At 44.1% G+C, this 25198-nt stretch overlaps 1 protein-coding gene across 1 annotated transcript in view; it reads left to right on the top strand.

The window, feature by feature from the left end:
• Positions 1-255: 255 nt before the first annotated feature.
• DDX56 (DEAD-box helicase 56) overlaps positions 256-25198 on the top strand; it is a 35995-nt gene continuing 11052 nt past the window's right edge. The window contains exons 1-10 of the mRNA XM_068272360.1: positions 256-395; positions 5423-5584; positions 7477-7631; positions 7719-7889; positions 10872-10962; positions 11664-11905; positions 14714-14845; positions 17552-17665; positions 18049-18143; positions 18693-18769. Of these exons, the coding sequence (XP_068128461.1) occupies positions 345-395; positions 5423-5584; positions 7477-7631; positions 7719-7889; positions 10872-10962; positions 11664-11905; positions 14714-14845; positions 17552-17665; positions 18049-18143; positions 18693-18769 (1290 nt within the window). The 5' untranslated portion in view covers positions 256-344. The remainder of the gene's footprint in view (positions 396-5422; positions 5585-7476; positions 7632-7718; positions 7890-10871; positions 10963-11663; positions 11906-14713; positions 14846-17551; positions 17666-18048; positions 18144-18692; positions 18770-25198) is intronic.

The raw sequence follows: 25198 nt of genomic DNA, 5'->3' as shown, positions 1-25198 counted from the left end.
ACTATTTTAGAAAATGCTTAGAAATAATTTAAAGCAATTACCATCTACTACTTTTAAATATATCTTTGTCTAGGGGCATCTTTATCATACTAGATGGGTACTTGGTAAATAAAGGTTTTCAAAAAGAGTACATGCCAATGAATGTATTATGTGCATTCTCAAAAGGACCACTAGATGGCAATGCAATTTGGGAAGTAAGCGGACTGTCCTTTCTGGCAATCTGGCGGAAGTCGCTTGTTTACACGATAAAGTCTACTACTGTACTTCTCCTCTATGGTATGTAGCGTCACCTCACGTAGTGTGCTGGGCTCTATGGTGTGGCTCCACCGGTAAAACACGTAGGTATGGCTACGCTGCGCTTCCATGAGTTGGGGCTGGATGATCGGCTGCTGAAGGTGAGACCTCGCTGTGACATGTGCGTTCTCTGTGTCACCGATACCTTCTATAGCTGGGTGACTAATGTGGGCAGTATCTTCTGCTGTACTGTAGGTGCTGATTGAAGGGGAGCTCCTATCCTACACCCAGTGGCGTAGCTAAGGAGCTGTGGGCCCTGATGCAAGTTTTACAATGGGGCCCCCCAAGTACTCTATACATAACAATTGATACGGCGCACCAAAACCTGCCAATGGCATTGGCAGTGTCAGAGGTGCAAGAAGGGGATGGGGAACAGTTTGTTAATGATTACTACTATTCAAAGCATCTATAGAAGTGATTCTTATGAGCACAGGACCAATAGAGAGCTAATACTGTAGTTGAGGGAAGGCCCTTCGGGGCCCCTCTGGCTCAAGGGCCCCGATGCGGTGGCTACCTCTGCACCCCCTATTGCTACGCCCCTGCCTACACCTTACATGAGGGGAAGCATACATTACACAGTATGGGTGCCAAGTGAGCAGAGGCAGCTATACAGATTTAAAGTGGAATTCCAGTGGTAACTTTATATTAGAGAATGGAGAAAATGGAGGCTTCCATATTTATTTCCTTTTAACGAGACCCCCCCGCCCCCCACAGAGGTACTTAGCCCACCTGTCCTCCTTTGTCCCTCGGTTGGGTTGCAGCGGCATAGCTAGCATAGTTGCCCCAGTATAGCTAGTATAGTGCCCAGTATGGGTAGGTAGTGCCTCAGTATACGCTCCCCCGCCGCTGCTGTTACCTTAGCTGGCGGCCGCTTTCTTATATTCCCCTCCTGCGTGTTATTTTCATTCACAGCAGCGCGTCTCCCGGCTGCTGTGATGAAGCAGGAGAGCGGCTTGCTGGCGGCCGCCAGTTAAGGTAACAGCAGCGGTGGATGGGTTGGGTTAAGGCAAGAGGACAGACCCGCGGCCCAGCTGCAAACCCCCCACGGACCGGCAGTGGGCCGGGGGTTGGGGACCCCTGCTTTAAGGTATATCTGTTGTGAATGAGCATCTGCCTTTTATGTTAGATACTTTGAAACTATTTCAATACCAGCGGTCTCTGGCCCCTTAAGGACCAGAGGCCACTGGTACCAAAAACCAGGGCTCGTTGATGTCACGCCACACAGAATCGCTGCTCACCCGTCACCTCGGACCACCCACTCTGCCGTCTCTGTGAGCCGTTCAGGAGCCGATTTAATTGGCTCCTGACCCTGCGATCAGTGTGAACCTATGAGATCAGCTCACAGTGATGACGGGGCCAATGAAATCAGCTGCTGACCGTCTCATAGAGCTCTGCCGTCATAGAGACGGCTAGGCGATTGAGCTGCGGCAGGTGCAGAGCGGCGCGATCGGCGGTAGCAGCGGGAACATGTGGCAGCGATGTTGAAAACTAAGTTTTGTCAGAAATAAGCTGCCACAAACAGGATGTAGATTGCAACTCGCTTAGCCCGGAAAACGAATATATATGGTATTTACATATTAGGCTGTCTTTTGATGGTCGCTCTGTATTTCTCCCTCTGGAAAGTAAATGCTAATGTGGCCCAATGTGTAATAGGAGCTAAACCGTCATTCTTCACGTTAGTCTCATTGCATTGCATACAGTGAAGCATGCTGTCGCTGAAAACTATGCTTCACTGTAACTTAATGACTGTGTTTAGTGGTAACACGCATTACCATACCGCAACCCCCATTTTACCACAACGCTACCGATGCACTGTAAATGTCACATAAGTGGTGCATTGTAGTGCAGTAAGCCGCATTACAGAACAGCCATTACACTGCACTGCAACCACTGTGAATGGGCTTAACAGGCAAATTCTTGCTCTGTAATAACTAGAATTATCTGTGCCTGAACCAGATCTTTGCACAGTGCTAGTCAGTCAGAATTAATGATTGATACCTGACATCCAAATACCATAGCTGCCAGATAATTATTAGGTTTTCAAATCAGACTGTTTATTACCCGAATGTTTATTCTGGATAATTTATATCAAGAAGTGCATCTCTAGACAGCAGAAGGCCTTAGAAAACTTGCCTGTGCAAGTCAAAGCTAAATTTAATAGTATATGCTGGAACCCCATTTGAAAAATGCATCTGTAGCGACTCCTCAGTCTTCGCAGAGCACTGAAAAAACAGCTTTAGAGATTTGGGCCATAGGCTATAATATAAATTACGGCTAAAGTGGCATTCAGTCAGTAATTTGGGCAACGTCAAAAGACTGAGCACAAATTACTTTAACCACTTGAGGACCGTAGGCTTACACCCCCCTTGTTACCAGGCTATGTTTTACAATTTAGGCCACTTTATGAGCTCACTGCAGGGCCGTACAACTCGGCACACAAGTGATTCCACTACCCCCCCCCCCCCCCTTCTGCCCACCAACAGAGATTTCTGTTGGTGTCCTCTGATTGGTGCTCCGGTGTTTTTTTTTTTGTTTGTTTATTTATTGAATACATGTACCCTTTTATTTTTTTTACTAAGGAGCAAGGTGAGATGTTTTTTGGCATTAATCTGCGCCTAGATCTCCTAGTGCCTTAATCATATGTGTGCGTCTCCTCTGTCTCCACAAATGCCGCCGTTACACCAAGTGCTGTATAGCACGTGAGACTTCACACACGCGTGCCTGGTGGTGCTCAGGGAAGACAGTTGACAAGAAGTCAATGCAGCTGGAGCAGGTGACATTGAAATGCATGGGCACCTGGGGGAATTTACTTTTGGGGGGACAGCATCACGATCTGTAGTCAACCGATTTCAGCCTGAACTTAGTCGAATCGTAAATCGGACATGGTTGTTGTGGCACCAATTTTCATCCGATTCAATAAAAGTATCAAATCGAATGGTAGATCAGGCGACTATTTCTAGATGTATGGCCAGCTTTGTTATCATCCCTTCAAACCCCAATGGCTTTGCTGGGGATGCTCCTCAGGGAGAAGGCACCCTATGCATCTGTATGGACTCTAACCGTACATAAAGCATAAAATCACTCCCATACATCTGACAGCAAAGCAACGCTACTGTTAAAATGACACCTGCAGGGGAGCTACTGCGAGAGTAATCGGGGTCGATGCTCTTGAATGTAATCACATTACATGACATCATTGCTTTGGACCGCAATGATCAGGAGGTCTGTGTTATAATTTTGGCATTGTTGGAATGGGTCAGAGGTCCTCTGTGCCCTATGCTGTTGCATGGCTTTGTTCCTATAAAAGGGTTTGGTGAGTATGCAGTGCAGATGCCCTCTGCCCCACAAGTGCAGTAAATGACTGACTTATCAGAAGCCTCCATCACTTGACATGGCATTACTTCAGCATTTTCCATTACCAGTTAGCACTTCCTGGAATGTGTGCAGGTAGGAGCGTAACACGTGTGCGCACTTACTTGGCAAACGCTGTAAGAGGGTGTCAGTGCTTTCTGGGCTCTGCTGTAGCTGCATTCTGGCACTAATGCTATCAGGATCTACACTCCCAAGCCTGGTACACACCATCGATACTCAGATCTGACAATGATCGCATATAGAAGAAAGCTAGCATTCACACGTATGCTATGGTTTCAAATTCTGATAATTTTCCGATAGGATATCGGTAGAAAATGAATGGAAAGGACATACCAAGGACTGATGGCCAGTATTTCAATCAGTATTTTCCAGCATGTCTGATCTGCTTCCGATCAAAAACAGGCCGATTTTTAAACTTGTGATTGGTTGCTGGCAATCATTATGCTGGGAATACACGGTAAGATTCTGGCGCTCAATTCCGCGCCCGATCGTTTTTGCAGCTCGATTCTGCGGGCAATTCTCTCATCTTCTGCTCATTTTTCTTATTTTTTCCCATTGTCCCCCATGCAGAATCGAGCGCGGAAACGATCGGGCAGTAGATTCGACCATTCGGAAATTATCTATCGAAAATGGCTCAGAATCTTACCGTGTATTCCCAGCATTAGGCTGTATATTTTATTCGAAGGTCGGATCATTTTCTCAATGGGAAGTAAGATCTGAAATGAACATTGCATGGTGTGTACCAGGCCATATACTGCAAAGGATTTGCTGACACTTGCAGTGCAGAGCTGTTACAGGGCAGGTGACCTGAGCTTGCATAGCGCATCCCCCAATTTTTAAAGCGGACCTGAACTCAGAACTTCCTCGCTGCTCTAAAAGATACGCAACCGCATAATAACCTTTAAAGAAAACAATTTCTTTGTTACAGCTGACACAAATCATGCAATAAATATGCAGTGTGTCTACTTCCTGCTTTCATAGAAGCAAACATCTTGTTAACATTCTGTGCTTTCAAATTAGCCTCTCTGCCATGACAGTCTGCTGACACAGCTGAGAGATCAAATTACAGCTGTGATTACTCACAGATGAGGGGGAATTGGACAGGCTAAACTCTCTAAATATATACAGGGTACATTTCTCTGTTTTCCTTCTGTCCCGTGCAAGAGTTCAGGTCCACTTTAAGTCAGGTGTGTGTACAGGTCTTTAGAGGCAGAGGATCAGCAGGATGGCTAGGCAGCCGATAATGTTTTAAAGGAAATAAATGGGCAGCGCGGTGGCGTAGTGGTTAGCACGCTCGCCTTGCAGCGCTGGGTCCCTGTTTCAAATCCCAGCCACTATCTTCATGGAGCTTGTAAGTTCTTGTGTCTGTGTGGGTTTTCTTCTGGGTACTCCGGTTTCCTCCCACATCCCAAAAACATACAGATACGTTAATTGGCTTCCCCCTAAATGGGCCTTAGACTACCACACATACACTACGCCATACAGACACAGACGTGACCATGGTAGGGATTAGATTGTGAGCCCTTCTGAGGGACAGTTAAGTGACAAGACAATATACTCTGTACAGCGCTAAGGAAGATGTTGGCGCTATATAAATAACAACAAAAGATTATAATCATAAATATGGCAGCCTTCATATACTTTTCCCTTTAGGTTCCCTTTAAAGTGGGTAATTTCTGTACTAACATATACATAATTAATAGAATTACCTGTAAGCCACGTCATTTGTCTGCTGTTTGTCATGGTGTCTCTCTAGGCCATAGCTGATTTAGGATGGGCCAAGCCAACTTTAATTCAGGAGAAAGCCATTCCACTGGCTATGGAAGGGAAGGACCTGCTGGCACGGGCAAGAACAGGCTCAGGGAAGACTGCAGCCTATTCCATTCCTATAATACAGAACCTCATGCAGTCCAAGATGGTATGTTCATCTATGTAATGGGCTTGTGCTGTGACAATCTGACAGCTGCTTACTGTATAGTCATTGCCGTGTGTTTTTATTTTAAAATGCTGCAATTCAGTAACATATTTTTTCTCTCTGGTGTCATTATGATTCATACCAGGGTACTCTCTAGAACAGGGGTCCCCAAACTTTTTCAGTCGAGGGCCGGGTCAAGATAGGGTCGGAGTATACATAAAATGTAGAAAACATTACACTGAGCTTATGTAGTGTAAACTATTACCTGTTAACATGTGCAGCCCTTATGTCTCCCATTTAACCAAATCCGATAAAATGCCCCCCAACCCAGCATGTGCAGATAGTATGTCCTTCCACACAGAGGAGAACTCCTCCGGAGGAGAAGCAGCCGTTCATGTGGCACCTGAAGAACATCTTTGCTACAGTGAAGCTTACCCAGGTGACAACCTGCAGTCCACTTGGACCCATGTGGATGGGTGGTACCAGCACTGCTATTCTATATGTGGGTCGCAGATATTTAAAGATGCAGTGGACCGCATCTATAAGTAATAGATTTTGAGAGTGGGGGGCCAGTGTAAAAGCCTTGGGGGGCCGCATTCGGCCCGCGGGCCTTAGTTTGAGGACCACTGCTCTAGAATGTGTATTTTTTTTTCCTGCTCTTATAGTTGCATAGGATTTCTGTTCCAGATTTCTCCCACTACCTAAGACATTATTAATGTGTACCAGAGATAGGCTAGCGCTAATTTATACTTACCTGGGTTTCCTTCAGCCCCAGAAGCACAGTGGCTTCCCTTGCTGTCCTCTTCAGTCCCTCCGACTCCCAGTAATCCAGTTAGTCGAGGGCTTATGTGCATGCTTCCGTCCCCTGACGCAGAACTCTCCAGGGGAAGGGAGCCCGACGAGGGGTGTGCGCACAGAAGGCCGTGACTGCCTGAATTACTGGGAGTCATAGCTGCTTTATGGAGGGACTTTGGAGGATGGCAAGGCAGGCCACAGTACATATGGGGCTGGAGGAAGCCCCAGGTAAGTATAAATTTGCGCTTGTCTACCATCTCGGGGTCCCTTTAAGGTGGGTACACACATTCAATCTTTATTGGCCAATTTTACCACTTCCGTATAGTATGAGACACAACTTGACAAATTCAGCAATATAACCTTAAAAAAAAATAAACACAGACAGCAGGAACCCAGCTGGTGTAGTACATTGAGATAATGGAAGAATTTTATGAACATATGATGGTACGCTCAAAATAAGGTTGCAAACAGGGCAGCCAACCAATAGGGCCTGTGGAGAATAACCGTCCCCACTCGGGAGCAACAGGTCTCTCTCTGCTTGTCGATCGCTCTCTATAAAGATCTATACTGATCCTACCCACTAAAAGGTGCTGCCAAAAAGCTAAGCCTAGAATACACTGCTGATTGTAATCCATGTGTATATATAGGTGTCACCGGCTCACAAGTAGGTACACAGCATGGCATAAGTCAAGCTGGCTCAGCCGCAAAGTGTGCAGAAGTGTCAGGCAGCACAGCGGGTGAGCAAGGCAAGCCACATAGCATCTACCAGAATGCCATGTAGGAGAGACCCAACACGTTTTGCCTGTCACTTCCAGCTTCCTCATGGGTATCTTTTAGTTGTGTTGCAGTAACTGGCTGCTGGTCAGCCAATTGCATTGAATCAGGGCTTAAGTGACGTGAGCAGGGAATGGTAGGATTTGAAATGGTGAGAGAGAAGGTGCTTATTTCTTTTCAGGGTATTACCCAAGTACATCACACACTGCTATGATTTTTCTTGACAGACTTGATTCATTGAAACAAAAAGTGATTTGTAATTTTACATTCCTTTGTAATGTTTGTGCTGGTGCATCCCATTAACATTGCCACTCTTCTGTGCTCAGTCTGTCTCTGAACAAGCAGTCCGGGTTCTGATTCTGATACCTACCAAGGAACTTGGCCAGCAGGTCCAGCAGATGATTCGCCAGCTGACATCCTATTGCTCCCGTGATATAAAAGTGGCAGACATCTCTGGACAGGTGGACGTTTCTGCCCAGAGGTGAGAGTTCTGCATGCAGTTGCAGATGCAGATTTTTTTTTTACTTGCACTGGATAGAAGTTCACTAACTTCCATGTACTCCTTCAGACCTATCCTCATGGAGAAACCAGACATAGTGGTGGGTACTCCTTCCAGGGTACTTACACACATGACTCAGGGAACCCTAAGCGTCCGAGATACTCTCCAGGCTTTGGTGATTGATGAAGCTGACCTCATCTTCTCATTTGGATTTGAAGAGGATCTGAAAAGCTTGCTGTGGTGAGTACTCGTGGTCTCTACACCTACTTAGAGCCAGTGTACACGATTCTATTTTTAAAGCGGACCTGAACTCAGAACTTCCTCTCTGCTCTAAAAGATATGCAACAGCATAATAACCTTTAACAAAAGCATTTCTTTGTTACAGCTGATACACACCCTGCAATAAATCTGCAATGTGTCTACTTCCTGCTTTTTTGGAAGCAGACAAAGGGTTAACATATTAGCGGTGTCTGCCAAGGATTGACGAATTTCTGTGCTGCCACAGCTAAGAGATCAAATTACACTAGTACAGTGATCTGCAAACTTGGCTTTACAACTGTTAAAGGGAACCTATACTGAGAAGGATATGGATCTTTCCTTTTACAATAATGCCAGTTGCCTGACTCTCCTGCTGATCCTGGGCCTCTAATACTTTTAGCTACATCCCCTCAACAAGCATGCAGATCAGGTGCTCTTACTGAAGTCAGACTGGATTAGCTGCTGGTTTCAGGTCTGTGATTCAGCCAAAGAGATCAGCAGGACTGCCAGGCAACTGTTATTGTTAAAAGGGAAACATCCATATCCCTCTCAGTTAAGGTTCCCTTTAAGGAACTACAAGTCCCACAGTGCATTGCAGGAGTCTGACAGCCTCAGTCATGATTCATAAAGGAAAATGCATTGTGGGACTTGTAGTTCCTTAACAGCTGGAGAGCCAAGTTTACAGATCACTGCACCAGTGATTACTTACAGATGTGTAGGAATTAGACAGGCTCTTCTCTCTAAAAACATGTAGGGTGTATTTCTCACTGTTTTTCTTATGTCTTGTACAAGTGTTCAGGTCCAATTTAAGCACTCTTTCCCACTCGCTGTAAATTTCAGAGATTACATTATGTTGAGGCTACTGTCTGTTATTTTATTAACTTTTGGAGGCCACCATGTTATCGCATTAGCCCAGCCTCATTTACAAGGGGGCACGTTGCACATATTACTCATCCCCTCCATTCACTTATTTGAGGGAAGGTTGCAACCACAAACTCTCCTCACCCCCCTAATATATTTGGCAGCAGGGTTGCTGCAGGGGGGTACGCTGCTGTAGGAGGTTCTTGGGAGGCAGTGCAGTTGTTTGTGGAAGGGGAGGAGTCTGCAGGTGTTTGTAGAAGGGGAGGGGTCAGGACAGCACCAATTGGAGCCAAAGTGTTCAAAACTACTGTCTGTCTGGCTTTATAGTGGCTTCATGGGACCTCAAATATGAAAACCCTTGGAGGTGATTATTGGGGGGTTTTAAAGGGTGAAAAGTGTAGTGTTAGGTTATTGAGGAAGGCATGCGTTGGTTAAAAAAAAAAGATACCCTTTCCGTTTGCTTGTATAGTTAGCTTGCCTGCCTTGGACACAAATTTCATATTTGAGAAAATCACAATTAACACCCCTCCCACCGGTCACAGTCAATGCGCTGTAATAGTAATGTAATATTTAAAGAATGGCAATGAGGACAAAAGAAAAATAATGCATCCGACACTGCTGATACTTTTATTCAAAAGCATCCAATCACCTTGTGTATAAATGAGATGAAAGGCACAGACCTGGTGAATGAAGAGGCAGTGGGTACAGGGCACTGGTTTGCCTTCTAGCAGCCGTCGACGTGACTAGAACATCCATGCAGCTTAATTGGTTAAGGGGAGTGAATGTTTTGGGGGAGAGCAGGGAATTGGAGGGTGATGGGAAGAAACATTACAGCAAGTCTGCCTCTTCCTGTCTGAAAATGTCACTTCAGCTAAAAGTCTAATTTTTCCAGAGGAATGAACAATGCACACAGGCATGGAACCCACTGGGAGCAATTTTCTGAGCGCTTTGTGATTTGAAAAGCTCTTGCTGAGGTAATGCTATGAGTGTGATCCCACAGGTTGGTTTGCCTTAGGTCAGGTATGCTTTAAATCAGAAAGCTTTGCAGTCAGGAAAATACAACAGTTACTTGAATACAGAGATTCTCTATTATAAATTGTTCGTTATATTTTTTTCCCACACTAAGATGAAATTTATCTCCTGGCTGCTTTGTAACTAAGAATCCTAGGACAAAGTGAAAGTAAAACTATTTACCCTTTCAAAGATTTAAAGAGAACCCGAGGTGGGATTTAATTATGTTAGTGGGGCACAGAGGCTGGTTGTTCACACTAACACCAGCCTCTGTTGATGTGCCTCCAGGACCCCCCTGCGTGATGCTTTACCCTCCGCCGTGCTAGCGACACACACTAACACCAGCCTCTGTTGCCCCATGGTGTGCCTCCAGGACCCCCCTGCGTGCTGATACACCCCCCGCAGTGCTAGCGACACACAGCGTGTCGCCAGCACAATGTTTACCTATGCGGTGTCAGTCAGCGCCACTCCCCCGCCTCCTCTGTATCGGCGCTACCCACCCGCGTCCCTTCCCTCCAATCAGCGGGAGGGAGGAGACGCGGGCGGGTAGCGCCGATACGGAGGAGGCGGGGAGCAGGGCTATCAGACAGGCATAGGTAAACATTGTGCTGGCGGACACGCTGTGTGTCTCTAGCACTGTGGGGGGTATAGCGGCGCGCAGGGGGGTCCTGGAGGCACACCATGGGGCAACAGAGGCTGGTGTTAGTGTGTGTCACTAGCACGGTGGAGGGTAGAGCAGCACGCAGGGGGGGTCATGGAGGCACACCAACAGAGGCTGGTGTTAGTGTGCACAACCAGCCTCTGTGCCCCACTAACATAATTAAATCCCACCTCGGGTTCTCTTTTAAATGTTTTTAGAATTTAAATAGATGGGCAGCCACAGTGGAATGTGAAAACCTGCATGAATGAATCAGACAGACCTGTGATTGCAGTGGTTTATCCAGTACATTTTTACTTTAAAAGGAGACACTTAGCAGGCATGTTGTTGAACTGTATCGTGTATGTTGCAGAAAGGCCAGAAATTGGGGGGTGTTTGTTCTTAAAGACCAATTATATCTACCTTAACCTACCCCTTCCTTTTTTTACTTTCAGCCAACTTCCAAAGATTTTCCAGTCTTTCCTCATGTCTGCCACATTTAACAGTGATGTCCAAGCACTAAAAGAGCTGGTACTGCATAATCCAGTGAGTCTCATCAATGTATTGCTGAAAACAAATGATCAGAATTGTCAAAGTACAAATTGTCAGAAAGTATGCAGATCACTCACATCGGCCCATGCCCATGAGGCACTTTTAAGTGAGTTGTGATTTGAACACAATCACACTGAGGTCAGTGAACGGCTTGCTCTGCATTTTTGCTAGAGTTTTTTGTTAACTATTTTAAGAGTGATTTCTGGCAATTTTTGAAGAGTTTTTATTTAAGTGCTAGCGATTTAAGATCAATTGCCATAAGTGATTAGCTATTTACAATCTTCTTTTTGCAAAGGATTCTGGGAAAAGCAGGTGATTCTGGATAAAACAAACGCTTCAGAATCGTTCACAAATCACTTCATACAGCGATTCAGGATACATTCTGAAGCAATTTTTGCAGCACTCCAATACTTTACTTTGGAGAGCAGTTACTCCCAATATCCTGCGATTGCAATTAGCTATAATCTCAATTAATCTAATGGGTTCCCCTCCATTAACTTTCCTTGGCAAAACATTTTTGGAATTGCTGGCAATTGATTGCGATCCAAAGACACTACCAAAAGCACTCTAGTGGGTCCCAGCCCTGAGTTGTGATATCTCTGTTTTTTCAGGGAAAGTAGAGATTTCACATTCTTTTATTCATTTAGCACTTTTAATTTGAATTTGTCTCTTTTTCCCTTCCTCATGCCACTTAGGTGACCTTGAAGTTAGAAGAGTCTCAGCTACCTGACAGCTCTCAGCTGACACAGTATCAGATCCAGTGTGAGGAGGAAGACAAGTTCCTTCTGCTCTATACGCTACTCAAGCTGTCCCTCATCCGTGGCAAGACTATTATCTTTGTGAATGATGTGGATAGGAGTTACCGGCTGAAACTCTTCCTAGAGCAGTTCAGTATTCCTGCTTGTGTGCTGAACTCTGAGCTGCCAGTTCAGTCGCGGTAAGTCACACGTGTTACATCTGCCCCATGCCCATGGTGATGAGATGTGTACACTGTAACAGCTGCCTGTGGATAGTGATGTCATGTCTAGGAAAACTCATGGAGAAACGTGATTTGTTTGATCAGCTGATAGATTTGCAAAGCTCTGATTTGCTGTGATCACATCCTGCTTTAAGTACATGATCATGACCAGCAAATCAGAGACTTGCATATATATCACCTGACCAAACTGATCACATGCTTCTCCATGAGTTCTCCTAGACATGACCATCACTTCAGCTGTGGACATCATTTCATCTAGATGACTGCCATATAGCTGAAATAATCACTAGAGGCTACATTTTATAATGTTTTACATCTTTGAAAATATTTAGGCAAATGCTGACATTAGTTCCAGGCCCCACCCCCTATTTTTGTACAAATGTTTTGTAAAACTGTTTATTATAGAGGAAATGAGATGTTTCCAAGTAGGCAGTAAAATTAGTTAGTGGTTGACACAAATATTTTAGGACACAGAAGACCTGGTTCATTCCCCTTAAAAATGCTAAATGCATAAAACGGATTTAGTTTTTTGATTGTATGGGTATCTTATTGGTATCTCAGTTTCTTGTCACAAATCAGTAGCATGCCTTATTGACTTCTGACTACATTCGTTTATATTGGTGCTTATGTATGAAAATGCAGTACACATAGATACTATGTCTACAGACAGGCAGGAAGTGGGCCTTGATTGATCATTCTCTTCTGCACCCCTTCCTTGCTTCACTTCCCTAGCCGAGTGGTTTCCCCTTTGTGTGCATTTACAGCACGCATGTTTTGAAACAGTTGCTAAGGATTGTGGGTGAGAAAATGCACATAATGTGAAAAATAAGGGAATTTTACTGTGCTTAAAACCAAAATCAATGGGTTTGTTAAAGTGCACCAGAGAGGAATATAAACTAATGAAATAAACAATGGGATCTGTCCTACTCCTAAAAATAACTCTTTGTAGATAACTCAAGGTTTTGTTTTATGTATAAACCTTTACAAAGCAGATTTAATGTTTCATAGTCTCTGCTCAATTTGTGTCTCAAGAGTTCCAGAGTGAAAATACATGAACTATTGTCCTTTTTATCTTTTCTTCTCGCAGTAAAAAGCCCAGGTATCTGCTTAGGAAAGTGTTTTTTTTTAGCTTGAATTAATCAGTGAGCAGACTGAGGCCTGACTGGAGAAAAGCTGTCAGTTCCATAGCTAGTTATAAACGCTTTCAGGCTGGGAAAAAGAAAAGGAGCACAGCACAAGTGTCTATATGCTTGCCACTGTATATACACATCTGTCTCACCATGTCACATGTCCTCTCTGGTACACTTTAAGACCTAAATACGATTTTGCATGGAGGGGGTGAAAATAAAAAACGATTCACAGCATTGCAGAACAATATTAAACTTCAAGCTAGGCCTGAAAGATAAATCAAATTTAAACCGAAATCGCGACCACCAAGATCACAATTTCAGAATCGTCAAAGCGGCGAGTATCGCAATGACATCATTTCCGCATAGGGAAGAAGCAATTTCATACTTCCCCCAAGTCCCGGCGCGTCCGGCCCGCAGCATCGGCAGTGTTGGACATACCTTCCGCACAAACCCAACCCTGTCCAGCCTCTATCACTGTCTGCCGGCTCTTACAGGAAGTATGCAGTGCATTAGATCCTGCAGGAGAAGAAGTGGATATGCGGGCATCACTGAACCTGTGCTGGAAGGTATATCCAGCACTGCCACAGCATAGGGGACAGAGCGGGTACAGAGAGAGACACAGAGTGGGCACAGAGAGAGACACAGAGTGGGCACAGAGAGAGACACAGAGGGAACACCAAGAGGGCACAAAGAGAGACAACGGGACAGAGAGACACAGGGGGAACAACGCATAATTTGAAGGAAATCTAGAATCGAAATCGTGATTTCGGACAGAAATCGCTCAATTCAATTTTTTCCTAAAATCGTTCAGGCCTACTTCAAGCGACCCGAACCAAGTAGTTTACTATATCAGAAGTTTACTAAATCAAAATTGGTATTCTATTGTATATTCATACAGGCCCTGGGGTCTGAGTTTACTATAGCCAGAGGTTTACTATACCAGAGATTAATGTAACACTATTTTACTGCACAATGTCAATGAAAATTTGCATGCGGAAAAAGGCTTGCGATTCTGCTAACCCTGCCTCAGTGTTCACTGGAGAGCGCAGCAGACCATTGTGGTAGTATTCTTGCCCTTGAGAAGGGGGACAGTAAGGGAAAAAAAATATTGAAGGTATCCAGGTTAGTCTCTGGAACCAGGAATGTGATGGAAAATAGGGCAGATGCCTTGATTAGTCTTGTGGAGCTTCTGCTTCATATGTTCCAAGTCTGCCCCCCAAATCAAGCATTACTGCCATTGGAAAGTGTCCTTTGACAGTATAAAGCTATTCTGATACTGCTTGATGTAGAAGAAGAAAAGCTATTCTTACTGAAATGGTGTCCGTCATCCTGATGGTAAAACTAATACCACTGAGGTCTTCTGTGTCAACTATTGAACTCACTGATAAAGAGATTTAGAAGTATAAAAGTTCAAAATTCTGTTATACATTTAGAGTGCTGAAGACAGTCTGTGCTGACAGGTCCACTTTCTATCGACAAACATTAGTCTTGCCATTAAACAGAAACTGCTTCTGGGTGATTGGTGCTTGGCTGACTTGGAGGGCAGCACATTTCAGAGGGGGAATTGATGGACTGTTATGATGTTAGTGTGGATGGATGACCAAGAGTAATGTTAATAAATGCTTTGGTCCTGCAGGTGTCACATCATTGCACAGTTTAATCAGGGTTTCTATGACTACATCATTGCTACAGATGAACAGGCCTTGTCTGAGCCAGGAGGGAAAGGGAAAAAGCCACCTGGCAGGAAGAAGGGGGGTAAAGGAGAAAAGTAAGTATCTAATATTTTTATTTTTGAATTGACCTAATTCAGTCCTTCTGTCTACCTTGCTCTCCAGTTTTGGGGGGTTTTGAATTCATTTCAACTGTATATAGTTGTTAGATGTAATTTTTATTCTGTATAGTGGTATGCTATTGGAAAGTTCAATGTGAGTCAAATAATTCTATGTTGATACAGAATTTTGCAAATTTATGCAGCTTCAAACGGGCCCAAAATGGACCAATCAAATCGCATTTCAGCTTCATGCAATTGGTCTATTTTCAAGCTATATATTCATGCTTCAACTCGCATTTATTTGCATCTCATTACCATCCCTATACTTGACAGTCGTAACACTATGCTAATCATGTTTATAATTTGGATACATTAAAAACCAATTGTTTTTTTTATTAAATTGTTCCATAAAAAGCATTCAATGCACATTGTATTTGTTGAATTGATTTGGGGAAAAAAAAAGAGTTCCTTCTAATTTAGAAGATCACACAGTGTACACTTCCCAGAAGTGGTAAGTACATTGACAATTGACTGCTGATTCAATATTCTGTACAAACACCACATGTTAGTCCCCACAATCCAACACTGTTTCCTGTTGTCCATGCTGGTTTTACTTCAGGCCCTCTGAAAGCACACCTGAAGTGACACCAATATGGAGGCTGACATATAGCTATTTCCTCTTAAAGAAAATCTGTAATAACCCCCCCCCCCCCTCTGGGGGATACTTACCCTGGGAGGTGGAGCCTCTGGATACTAACAAGGCTTCCCCTTTCCTCCAATGCCCCCTGCAATCCAGCGTTGCAGTCCCCCGAACCGCATCAATGTAAATATTTAACTACCGCGATCCTGTGCAGGCGCACTAGCGGCTCTCTGTTCGGGGGTTAAGGCGGAAATAGCTGAACCTGATTGGATCCGCTCTGCTGCACAGACGCAAGTCCTTTGCGCTTGGGCAGCAGAGCGGATATGATCGGGTTCGGTTATTTCTGCCTTACCCGAACGAAGAGCCGCTAGTGTGCCTGCGCAGGATCGTGGAGGAGTAAATAGATTACAGCTTGTCAAGCATGTCAGGGGAGCCAGTGCTGGATTCCCTGCAGCTACAGGGGATGGGAATGCCTCATTGGGACCCTGAGGCTTCCCCCTCCTGAGGTAAGTATCCCCCTTCAAAGCATTTTTTTTTTTTTTTTTATTAGAGTCTCTTTAAACAATGCATATTTGCCTGGCTGTCCTGCCTCTAATACGTTTAGTCATAGACCATGAACAAACAAGCAGATCAGGTGCTCTGACCGAAGTCTGACTGGATTAGCTGCATGCTTGTTTCAGGTTTGTGATTCACACTACTGCAGCCAAAGAGTATAGCAGGACTACCAGGGAACTGGTATTGTTTAAAAAGAAATGGATAATGCAGCCACCATGTGCCTCTCACTTCAGGTTCCCTTTAAGTGATTAATTGTGGTCCTGCCTTATGTCTAAGAATGTTTAAAACGAATAAAGTGGGTGGACATATAGTGGCCAAAAAGTAAAGCCGCCTATATACATTAAATAAATCCCCCATTAATTAACCCCTCCCCCCATAGTTAGCAAAATAAAACACTTGTTTATAAAATAAGTTACTTTAAAAACAAAACAAAAACAAATGGTTTAATTTATGGACTCAACGTTTTGAATATGTATGTCATGAGGGTATGTTACTGTTATTTTTTGCAAATAAGTTTGTAATTAGTCAAATAGTGTAAACGAAAAACAAAACTGAAATAATACCTTTGTTTCCAAATACAATATTGTCACCATACATTGTACTAGGGACATAATTAAAATGTTGCAATAACTGGTACAAATGGGCAAATAAAATGTGTGCATTTTATCCACAGAAGCACATTTTATTTTAAAACTATAATGGCTGAAAACTGGGAAATTATTTTTTTTATTTTTTTTCCCCGTTATTCCCATTAAAATGCATTTAGGATAAAGTAATTCTTAGCAAAAAGTACCACCCAAAGAAAGCCTACTTAATGGCAAAAAAAGCAAGATATTGTTTTTTTTGTTCTGATAAGTAGTGATAAACTTATTGTGAATTAAATGGAGAAGCGTTAAAATGAAAATTGCTCTGGTCCACAAAGGTAACTTAAAGGGATACGATGGCGAAAATTTTTAAAATGTAAAATATGTGCAAACATATACAAATAAGTACATTTTTACCAGAGTGAAATGAGCCATAAATCACTTTTCTCTTATGTTGCTGTTACTTACAGTAGGTAGTAGAAATATGACAGAAGCGACAGGTTTTGGACTAGTCCATCTCTTCATAGTTGATTTGCAGGGATTTATTTATTTTCAAAAGCACTTGGTGAATGGCAGTTGCTCTGTCCAACTGCCAAAAAACGGTATAGCGAGCACGGAGGCTGGCCAGCATCATTGTTTAAACCCTTTTTAGGGAATATCTTTATAAAGAATAAAAGCCTTGCTGAGAATCCCTAGGAGAAAATTAAATTTATGGCTCATTTTACTCTGGAAAAAATGTACTTCTTATTTGTCTGTTTGCACATATTTTACATTTTACAATTTTTCACCATAGTGCCCTTTTAACCTAGTGGTCAAGTAGATAACTGGTGATTGGTTGTGGGCAGTGCAGGACGTTGTTTCAGTGTCTTTGACAACTGTCATGTTACCTGGACTCCAATTTACCAGCTGTACTTGTATTTCCAGAGGTCAGGACAGTGAATATGGAGTGTCCCGGGGAATAGACTTCCATAACGTGTCTACTGTAGTGAACTTTGACTTCCCCCAGTCTGTGGACTCCTATATACACCGAGCTGGAAGGTATGTACTGTACATCTATGTAAAACTGCCTATTCTGAACGATTAGCTGTTAGGATGAATATATATATATTTCCAGATGTCATTGCCTGATCTGACTGCTTATGGTCAGATCTGACATAGGTTGAATAAATATATTCCCGGTCCATTAACCCTGCTCCATGGAAAGAGTAATCAGCCGATTGCTATTATTTTCCCGTAAGATATTATGGCCACTGTTATTGGTCCCCTGCTGCTTTTCCCTTTTATTAGAGGACTGTCTGGAATGCGTATCTGTGCAGCGTTCCTTAATGTGAATGACCAAGATACTGGAATCCTGCATTGCACTTTACCATCTTATGTCTTAGCTTTCCAGCTCTTAGTTAGATCTTCATCTTGCCTTTCAGGACTGCCCGTGCTAATAACCCAGGAGTGGTTCTGACATTTGTGGCGCACACAGAACTCTCCCTGCTGGCAGAGATTGAGGAAGCTCTTGGTGGAGGTAATGACTAATGTAGGAAATACTGACCTTACTTGAATAACCCCAAAACATTATTAGTACAAGAAAGCTTACTGGGATCTAATTCAAGCAATACATAGTATCGCACAACATTGGCTTCTGAGATTAAAAGATATATACTTTTATTACAACATATCTAAAAAATAACCATTAAAATCCATATATACATATAAGGGTAACCAAACAATTTCCTCACAATATGCACTGTTCTTATGCTGTAAAATGGTGTAAATACCATGTACATGGGGCAGTATTGATTACATGGTGGCGAACTGTATACCACCTTCTATAGTGCATCATGCATTGGAGCGACATTCTTTAGTCCTTATTGGGATATAGAACTTTGCTGGAACATGTTCTAAGAACATGAGACTTTATATGGCTATAATGCAAGTGTACTTGGCTACAAGCCTCTCTAGTGTCCCATAGCTGTTTTGTATTGGATAATATTAGCAGCAACATGCACTAGACACATGTCAATGCTAGTCTCCCTTGTATGCAATAATCCTAAGCAACTGTCTTCTCTTACAGCCAACACTGAGGACTGTGTGCTGCGCCCCTACAGGTTCCGCATGGAGGAGGTGGAGGGCTTCCGATATCGCTGTCGGGTCTGTATGAGTGAGCAGTATTTAACTTGACTACATTTTGTTGGCTTGTGAGGTGGGTGGAAATAATTATACTTCAAAGTGTACCTGTAGGAAAAAAGGTGCCCCTACACGGTACTCTCATCATGAGGGGGAAGCCTCTAGTTCCTCAAGAGGCTTCCCCCATCCTCCTCCACCTGTCAGTTTCAAAAACTGGGTGCCCCCAATGTGGCTCATCTTTTTCCATCAAAGCCCAAGCTGTGCAGCGCAGGCACAGTGCGCCCCCCCCCCCCCCCGCAGGGGTCTCATCGCTGGATCGAGTTGATGTAGGAGAATGGGAGGAGCCTCTGCAGTGTCCCCCAACCCTGTCCTCAAGGCCCACCAACAGTACATATTTTTCAGGAAACCCCACACATGCACAGGTGATGTAATTAGTGGCATTAAAATGTGCAATTGTGTGTTCATTTCCACATGCTCTAGGTACCATGCTCTAGGTACCAGCATGTGAAAATGCGCACACAAATGCAAATTTTAATCGGTAAAATGCATGTGTATAAAAAAAATGCAGGTTTTATGCCAAAAAGTGGAGAAATTGTGGCAGAAAAGGAGAATTAAATTTTATTTTTTTACATGATTTTGTTTTTGAAACTTTTAATATACTTAAAATGTATACTAGGCCCTTGCTTGCCACATTTTGGCAAGTTATAGGCAAACACTTAAAAAAATTAAATGAATGGAGCCACTTTTTGCCCATGCTGTAAATCCAGCAGACATTGAATGCCGGTGAGGTTTATTATGAAAGCATTCTTTTGACATTTTCCTGATGCATATTTTCCTTACTGTAGCTGTACCTTCCCCTTTAACTATAGTTATGGGGAGCTGCAATAAACTTGATTTGAATGAACTAGCAGAGACTGTCATAGCCCCTGTTGAAAATTTGGAGTTTTAGCAAACTGTGCACTGTTCTTTTTCCACTTCTTTGGGAACTCATTTAGTGGTAGATCAATTAGGTGTGATCATGTGAAACTCAGATTAAGGAGGAGCTGTCAGCCATACCATCTCAGACAAAAACCCACATATATAAGTAGATAATTAAAAGGTAAACTGGGGAATTATCATTTGTCAACAAGAAAAGTAATAGTGATTTTAACTTTTGGATTGCCTGATTAGCATCCTTATTACTTGTTTACCAGATAAAAATAAAGAATTGATTTTATGCCCAACAGTTATGCTAGGTACACACTATGAGATTTTTCTGGCAGATTTACTGTCAGATTATTTCCATCATGTCCGATTTGATTTCCGATCGATTTCTGATAGAAGTGAAGGGAAAACAGTCAGAAAATGATCGGAAATCAGATCGGACAAGTTGGAAATAATCGATCTGACAGTAAATCTGCCTGAAAATCTCAAAGGGTGTACCTAGCATTACACTTTAAGAAAGAAAAAGTAGATTATAGATGCTGGACTACATTTCCCAGCATTCTTGCACTACAGTAGAAAGCGTATGTTTAAGTGGCCTTGTAGTACATCGCAAGTAGGTGATGAACAACTTGTATGCTGGATACACACTGTCACGGATGGTTGCGGGGCCGCAGGCGCGTCCTGTAACCGCCCGTGAAGAAAAGCGATCGCACTCGGTTCTCTGCATCGATTGCGCTTCAAATCGATACAATCTGGGTTGAGTGTGTAGGGGCAGCTGAAGTCTTTTTTTTTCAGCAGAGAGATAGCACCAGCCCAACTGCTGGATGGCTCTTTTGATATGCTAATGAGCCTGGGCCCAGAGAGTCCCTGGCTTCAAGCTGTGCTGATGGCCCATCCATCAGGTATAGACCATGACAGAAGCAATCTAGTTGGGAGAAAAGCCAGACCCTCCGGCTCCCTCCCAGCAGGGGAGCTGACACCTAGCTAGCTGCCCCAAACTTCAAAGAGCCTTTGCCTGGGAATGACCTGCTATCAATCCCAAATGTAGATCATATTCCATAAACGGCTATATGTATCATATTTTCTGTGTTGCCAGGCTGGCAGACCCTCCAAACTAACAGAGCATGTAGGGCCCGGTCTGGCGTTGGTTCTGAGAACATTTCAGAACCCTCTGAGGTAAAGACTGCCCGTTAGGCAGTTCAACAGTGCCCTAATGATACCACAGGGGTCCCACCCCTCATATTTGGTATCAGGCTGCTGGGTACATCGAGGCAGACCTGAAAATATTAGTAAATCTGCCCTGACCTGTACGGTTCTGTGAGATAGAGCTCATATATGGTTGAGGCATGATTTCTGGTCCCCCAGGACAAGGGGAGGACTCATCATGTTCTAAGGGGGTGTGTGGGCCCGCCCTCACTCCCTCCTACTGAATCGGGGGCATAAGAATGACAGAGGAGCCAAACTCGCTGTCCTCCACCCTGAAAACATCTTGAACTCATCGGTGCCAGCTTGAGGATATGCTGGCATCCACCTGGTCTGAACTCTGGACTTTGATTGAAACCAAGAACTTTACAAGTTTTCCCACTAAAGGACATCTTTCCAGGAACTAAGTATTTTTCTCCCTTCTTTTATTTTTTAAACTGGCTATTACTGTTTTAATAATTGTTGATTTTAATAATTGTCTGTATATATTAATTATTTATATTGCTGTGAATAAAAGACTTCCTCCAAGTCATTCACTGTTCCGCTACCCTGCTTATCAGCACACACAGAACTGATCCCGGGTCTCTGAAGATACGCTACTGTTTGTTTGTTGTTGGCTAGACAGAATACCGTGTGTTTAACCGTTTTATTCGCAGGACTAGTCAGTCAGTAAATCGGGTCCACTGGCCCATACCAGTGGTGGTGGCAGATACCGTGGAATCGTGTGTACGTTGTAATTACCCGTGTCTCACAGGCCCCCTTCTGGTTTGTCTGCGGCTAATTGTTAACGGTTCCTGCGCATTGACTGCGACCAGAGTTCGCACGATCTGTGCGCTGGCACCGTTTAGAAGGCTAAGTGTGGTCAGACCACTAGGGCTCCTGTGACACACACCATAAAATTTTCTGTTAGACTTACCTGCCAGATAGATTTTTTTTTTTTACAACATGTCGTAAAAAAAAATCTATCTGGCAGGAAAATCTAACAGAAAATTGTATGGTGTGTGTACCTAGCATAAGATCTCGGTCTTCTTACAAGCAACTACTAAGGACCCTTTCACACCAATGCAGTGCGGTATTTTTACCGCATCCCACCGCCATGCAATGAAAGTCTGTGAAGACTTTCATACTGTATAGTTATGGCGCGATGCGACAGAAGTGACTTTTTTGCCGCATGCCCAACGCAGGTTAAGAACTACGTTACCGTGTGGTTTCTGCGCCGAACTGCAGCAATCTGCGCCGGCCCGGAAGTCATGTTAGTCTATGGCAGGGGTCCCCAAACGTTTTGGGTCGAGGGCCGGGTCAACATACTTCAGACTGCTGGGGGGCCGGAGTATACACACAATGATGTAGAAGTCTTTGCGGGCCAGACAGTGAAGCATACCCAGGTGACAACCTGCAGTCCAATTGGACAGCAGTGTCACCTGACTTGGAATATGATTGGAAACCAGCAAAATTACTGCTTTCTGGCTTCATTCTGTATGTGGAAAACCAATATTTAAAGATGTAGCTGACCGCATCTATAATACATTTTGTGTATGGGGGGCCACGTTCGGCCCGCAGGCCTTAGTTTGAGGACCACTGGTCTATGGCAACATGTGAATTCGTAAAAAATCACTGGCGCAGAAGTGTATTTTAACAATACGCTTCTGTGCACTTCCACATACTCGAAGCAGGAAGTGACGGCAAGAGCGCGTCACTTCCTGCTTTGCCGGTGGTCAGAGAACACTGCACAGTACGCGGTGTTCCCTGAAGCCCTGTTTTTGACGGTGCGATGCGCCGCTTCGCTAACGCTGGTTTCTAGTGTGAAACCAGCCTCCGGCTTTATGCTGGGAATACACTGTTAGATCCGGCGGCTCGATTAGCCGCCGGATCGACTCCCGCCTCGTCCCCGCGGCCGCCCGGATCGATTCTCGCTCGACCCCGCGGCCTCCCGGATCGATTTCCGCTCGTCCCCGCGGGCACTTCCTTATCTTCCGCTAGATTTCCGCTATTGACCGCCCGCGGGTATCGAGCGGGGAATCGATCCGCGTGGTGATCGGACCTGTCGGAAATTATCAATCGAGCAATCAACGGCTCGATTGATAAGAAGAAACGCACCGTGTATCTCCAGCATTAGAGGTCTTAAAGGACACCGGAGGCGAAAAATAAACTAATAAAATAAATACATTTGTATCTATCTTCCTTCTCCTAAAAATGACTTTTTAAGATATTCGACAGTTTTATTTTATGTTTAAATCTACTTTTTAAGTTTTAACTATTTTACTGTTTTTGCTCAATGACGCATTCATTGAAGTATGCCAGAGCTAAAATCTATGAACTATTGGCCCTTTGTATGTCTTTCCTGCTCTCAGAAGCCATTGTCTGCTAGGAAAGTGTTTTATAGTTGGAATTTCTTATCAGTGAGGATCACACTGTAGTCACTTCCTGACTGAGTCAGCCACTTACATACCTGATATTTAACTCTTTCAGGCAGAGAAAGAAAAAAAAAAAAGGAACACAGCTTAGTTATTTGTGTGCTTGGCTCTGTAAATACACGTCTGTCTCATCATGTCACATGTCACCTCGGGTATCCTTTAATGTACCCTGTAATGGGGCAGTTATGGAGGCTGTCACACTTATTTCTTTTTAAGCAATGCAAGTTGCCTGACATCCTGCAGATCTTTATGGCTTCAGTAGTTTCTTGTTCACACACCTGGAACAAGCATGTGGTTATTGCAGACAGACTGTAGTGAGACCACCTCATCTGTGTACTTATTCTGGGTCAATGACTTAAAGGACTTCCGAGGCCAAAATCTACCCCCAAAACGTAAAAAAAGTTAACTACCTGCATGACTTTGTAAGGCACGGAGGGCGCCGCCCGCGCCCTCCATGGCGTTCCGCCTTGTCCCCTCTGCTCAATAGCCCCCCGAAAGGCTGCGACCCCACGGTCCGGGTCGATATCTGCAGCATGCATAAAGATGGCCGCCGGAGCTGGTCACGGCTGCGCAGTCCGCATAGCCGCTACTGCGGCTGCGCAGCTCTAGGGCAAACCCTCCGATCCACGCTGCCTGTTACGTGGATCGGGGGGTTGGCCCTAGAGCTGCGCAGCCGCAGTAGCAGCTATGCGGACTGCGCAGCCGTGGCCAGCTCCGGCGGCCATCTTTATGCAGGCTGCAGATACCGACCCGGACCGAGGAGTCGCAGCCTTTCGGGGGGCTATTGGACCAGGCGGAATGGCGCGGACGGCGTCCTCCGTGCCTTACAAAGTCATGCAGGTAGTTAACTTTTTTTACGTTTTGGGGGCAGATTTTGGCCTCGGAAGTCCTTTAAAGAGGCTCCGTAACAAAAATTGCATCCTGTTTTTTATCATCCTACAAGTTCCAAAAGCTATTCTAATGTGTTCTGGCTTACTACAGCACTTTCTACTATCACAGTCTCTGCAATAAATCAATGTATCTTTCCCCTGTCAGACTTGTCGGCCTGTGTCTGGAAGGCTGCCAAGTTCTTCAGTGTTGTGGTTCTGCTATGAACTCCCCCTTCCAGGCCCCTCTATGCACACTGCCTGTGTATTATTTGGATTAGGGCAGCTTCTCTCTTATCTTTTACAAGCTGGATAAATCGTCCTCTGAGCTGGCTGGGCTTTCACATACTGAGGAAATTCAGACAAGGGCAAAGCTGTTTGCAGGAAGAAAAGAGCAGCCTGAAACTTCAGTGCATGAGAGATGCAGGGGGAAAGAAACACACAAATGATCTCTTGAGATTCAAAAGGAAGGTTATATACAGCCTGCTTGTGTATGGATGTATTTTCTATGTGTGGACATACTGGACATCAGCTTACTTCCTGTTTTGGTGGCCATTTTGTTTGTTTATAAACTTTTTAAAACTGTTTTTAACCACTTTTAATGCGGCAAGGAGCGGCGAAATTGTGACAGAGGGTAATAGGAGATGTCCCCTAACGCACTGGTATGTTTACTTTTGTGCGCATTCCCGCTAGTGCAGGAACATTAACACATACATTTTTATGCATTACTGGTTCAATGCCTAAAAAATTATGCATTAAACCAGTAACGCGTAAAAATGTATATGTTAATGTTCCTGCACTAGCGGGAATGCGTAAAAATGTACGCAATGCGGCCCGCCAACCTCCGAGGTCGGCAAGCTGCCAGCGGGGGACTGGAGCAGCAGTGAGTGACTACGAGGGCACAGGATGGCTGCATGGGGCTGGCAGAAGCCCCAGGTAAGTGAAACTCATTTTTTTATTTTGCTTGAACCTTCCCTTTAAAGGATTGTCAGGACAGACAGTCATTAGGCATTGTTTAACCTCCCTGGCGGTACGCAGATGCAGAG

The sequence above is a fragment of the Hyperolius riggenbachi genome, chromosome 3 (genome assembly GCF_040937935.1).
Source record: "Hyperolius riggenbachi isolate aHypRig1 chromosome 3, aHypRig1.pri, whole genome shotgun sequence".
NCBI classification, from domain to species: domain Eukaryota; kingdom Metazoa; phylum Chordata; class Amphibia; order Anura; family Hyperoliidae; genus Hyperolius; species Hyperolius riggenbachi.
Note: the sequence above shows the minus strand (reverse complement) of the source record. Positions and strands in the feature narration are given on the sequence as shown.